The 2,748-nt window shown below is 36.3% G+C and overlaps 1 protein-coding gene across 1 annotated transcript in view; it reads left to right on the plus strand.

The window, feature by feature from the left end:
* Window positions 1–2,748, plus strand: part of LOC107689843 (unconventional myosin-XVIIIb-like) — a gene marked incomplete at its 3' end in the record, with an annotated part of 54,938 nt that overhangs the window by 46,865 nt on the left and 5,325 nt on the right. The window contains exons 39-40 of the mRNA XM_016488010.1: window positions 1,147–1,280; window positions 2,507–2,548. Of these exons, the coding sequence (XP_016343496.1) occupies window positions 1,147–1,280; window positions 2,507–2,548 (176 nt within the window). The remainder of the gene's footprint in view (window positions 1–1,146; window positions 1,281–2,506; window positions 2,549–2,748) is intronic.

A 2,748-nucleotide genomic window follows, 5' to 3' on the forward strand; every position in this document is an offset into this window, starting at 1 on the left:
GGATGGGATAAATGCAGAGCACTAATTCCTAGTATGGGTCACCATACTTGGCCACATGTCACGTCACATGTATACTGTATTCTATTAAAGGGATAGTTCACCCAAAAATGAAAATTCTGTCATTAATTACTGAATGTGAAGGAACACAATTTAAGACATTCTTGATGGAATCTGAGAGCTGTCTGACCCTGCATAGACAGCAACTCAACTGAAATGTTCCCAGACAGAAATGTAGCAAGGAGATCTGTGAAATAATCCATGTGACATCAGGGGTTCAACCGCAATTATACGAAGCTACGAGAATACTAAAAAAATGTAAAATTCAACTTTATTCAACAATTCGTCTCCTCCGCATCACACTGGTGCCATTTTGGAGAATATCCGCTGGACGTAAACAACGTATGCTATTCTGTGTCAGCTGCGTCACACCGGATCGGTTTCCTACGTTGTTGTGATTTGATCTGAACAGAAACGGCGTATCCGAGTGACGCAACTGACACAGAATAGCATACGCTGTTTACGTCCAGCGGATATTCTCCAAAATGGCACCAGGGGGATGCGGAGGAGATGAATTGTTGAATAAAATTGTTATTTTTTGTTATTTTGCGCACAGAAAGTATTCTCGTAGCTTCGTATAATTGCGGTTGTACCCCTGATGTCACATGGATTATTTTACAGATCTCCTTGCTACATTTCTGGACTTGGGAACATTTCAGTTGCGTTGCTGTTTATGCAGGGTCAGACAGCTCTCAGATTCCATGAAGAATATCTTAATTTGTGTTCCGAAGATGAACAAAGGTCTTACAGGTTTGGAACGACATGAAGAGGAGTAATTAATGACAGAATTTTCATTTTTGAGTGAACTATCCCTTTAAAGTTAAAAGGATAAAAACAACTCTGAATGCTTCATTTCCATAACATCTTAGCCTTTATATAATTAGGTAGATTTTTAGGTTTTCTGATATAAAATTATGTGATTATGTGAGTGGTTTAATAACGATGCTGGCCTTAGCAAGCAGTTAATTAATTGGGCACATTTTGAGATTAAACACTTCTCCTGTCCTGATGTACGGTCTTTATTTCCCCTGGAGATCCAGCGTGACTGTTGCGGGTTATCGGATTTTATCTTGTCTTATCTGTTTCCAGGAAATGCAAGTGGAAGAGCTTAGCGCAGTAAGACAGACCCTGCAAGCTGACCTAGAGACATCAATCCGGCGAATCGTTGATCTACAAGCCACGCTGGAGGAGGTGGAGTCCAGCGATGAAAGTGATACAGAAAGGTATCACTAGTGACGTGCGCCTGACCTTTTCCATTTCCTTTTTTGTTTCTGTTCCAGTGTCTCGCATAGCAAGGGGAAATTGTCTGCAAACCAGTTTGTATACTATACAAACTAAATAGTATTCAAGATTGTGATTGGTTCATTCCAAATAATTTTGAAGTATCATCATACATTTTTCTTTTGCTTTGTTTTGTTTTGTTTTGTTTTGTTTTGTTTTCTTTTGTTTTGGGTGGGGGTTGCGTTTTGTTTTTCGTTTTGTTTTTTTCAGGAACATTTTATTCCATTAAGGTTGCTTTATTTTATTTTCATCTTGTTTTTTTATCAAGATTGTGATTGGTTCGTTCCAAATAATTTTGAAGTATCATCATACATTTTTCTTTTGCTTTGTTTTGTTTTCTTTTGTTTTGGGTGGGGGTTGCGTTTTGTTTTTCGTTTTGTTTTTTTCAGGAACATTTTATTCCATTAAGGTTGCTTTATTTTATTTTCATCTTGTTTTTTTATTCTATTCTATTTTATTTTAGTAGATTTAATTCAGGGTTATTCAGGGTTTTTTGTTTTCATTTTGTTTTTCAGCTAATCTAACTTTACAATTGATCATTTTGTTGGAATTGCTTTATTTTATTTTATCTTGTTTTTTTATTTTATTTAGGGGTTTTTGTTTGTTTTTTGTTTTTGACATTTTTTGTTTTAGGTTTGCTTATTTTATTATGCATTTAATTATTTAATGTTATTTATTTTTCAGCAAACTCAACTCCATATGTACAGTATATACAGTATGTATATGCACAGTTTTTAGAAGTAACAGTTTTTATTGACTTCTTGATGTTCTAAAAATAACATCAAGATGTAAAACTTCAAAACCAAAGGGAAGAAAACAGTAGATATATATTGTTTTCTTCCCTTTGGGTTTGAAGTTTTACTTCTTGCTGTTACTTTGTAATTGCTTTCATTCTTTTTCAGTTGAGCTGAAATGTGAAGAGATTTTCCTAACTGTGCAAAATCAAGGCTACACTTTGCTACTATAAGCGCTTCAATAATGCCTTCCTCCATCGACACCCATAGTAAAATGCAGTCCGATGTATCAGAGTTCAAGACTTTGATCTTCTCCACCAGACTGCTTAGACTTCACTGAAAATTCGATATGCTTGCTTTGCTCGTACCTCCAACCACTTTAGTTATCCGCTCCACTCCTGTGTGTCTCTGACTGTGTCTCCTTCTTCACACAGTGTGCAGACGGCTGTGGAGTCCTTCTCTAGAAGGAAAGATCTGTAAGCACTCCATCCCCCATCCTGTTGTTGTTCTCTCCCATGTATCCGTGTTCATTTACTATGTTCTGCATTTGGGAATGAGCAATCGGAGGAATGCAGGCTTCAAAGTAGGCCAGTGGCTGCATATTGGACTGGACGATGTAGAAACATTTTTTAGGCTTTCATAGATATCAAATTTTTAGTCAAACATTCTAATTGTT

Source organism: Sinocyclocheilus anshuiensis, unplaced genomic scaffold (assembly GCF_001515605.1).
Source record: "Sinocyclocheilus anshuiensis isolate Anshui unplaced genomic scaffold, SAMN03320099.WGS_v1.1 scaffold393, whole genome shotgun sequence".
NCBI classification, from domain to species: Eukaryota; Metazoa; Chordata; class Actinopteri; order Cypriniformes; family Cyprinidae; genus Sinocyclocheilus; species Sinocyclocheilus anshuiensis.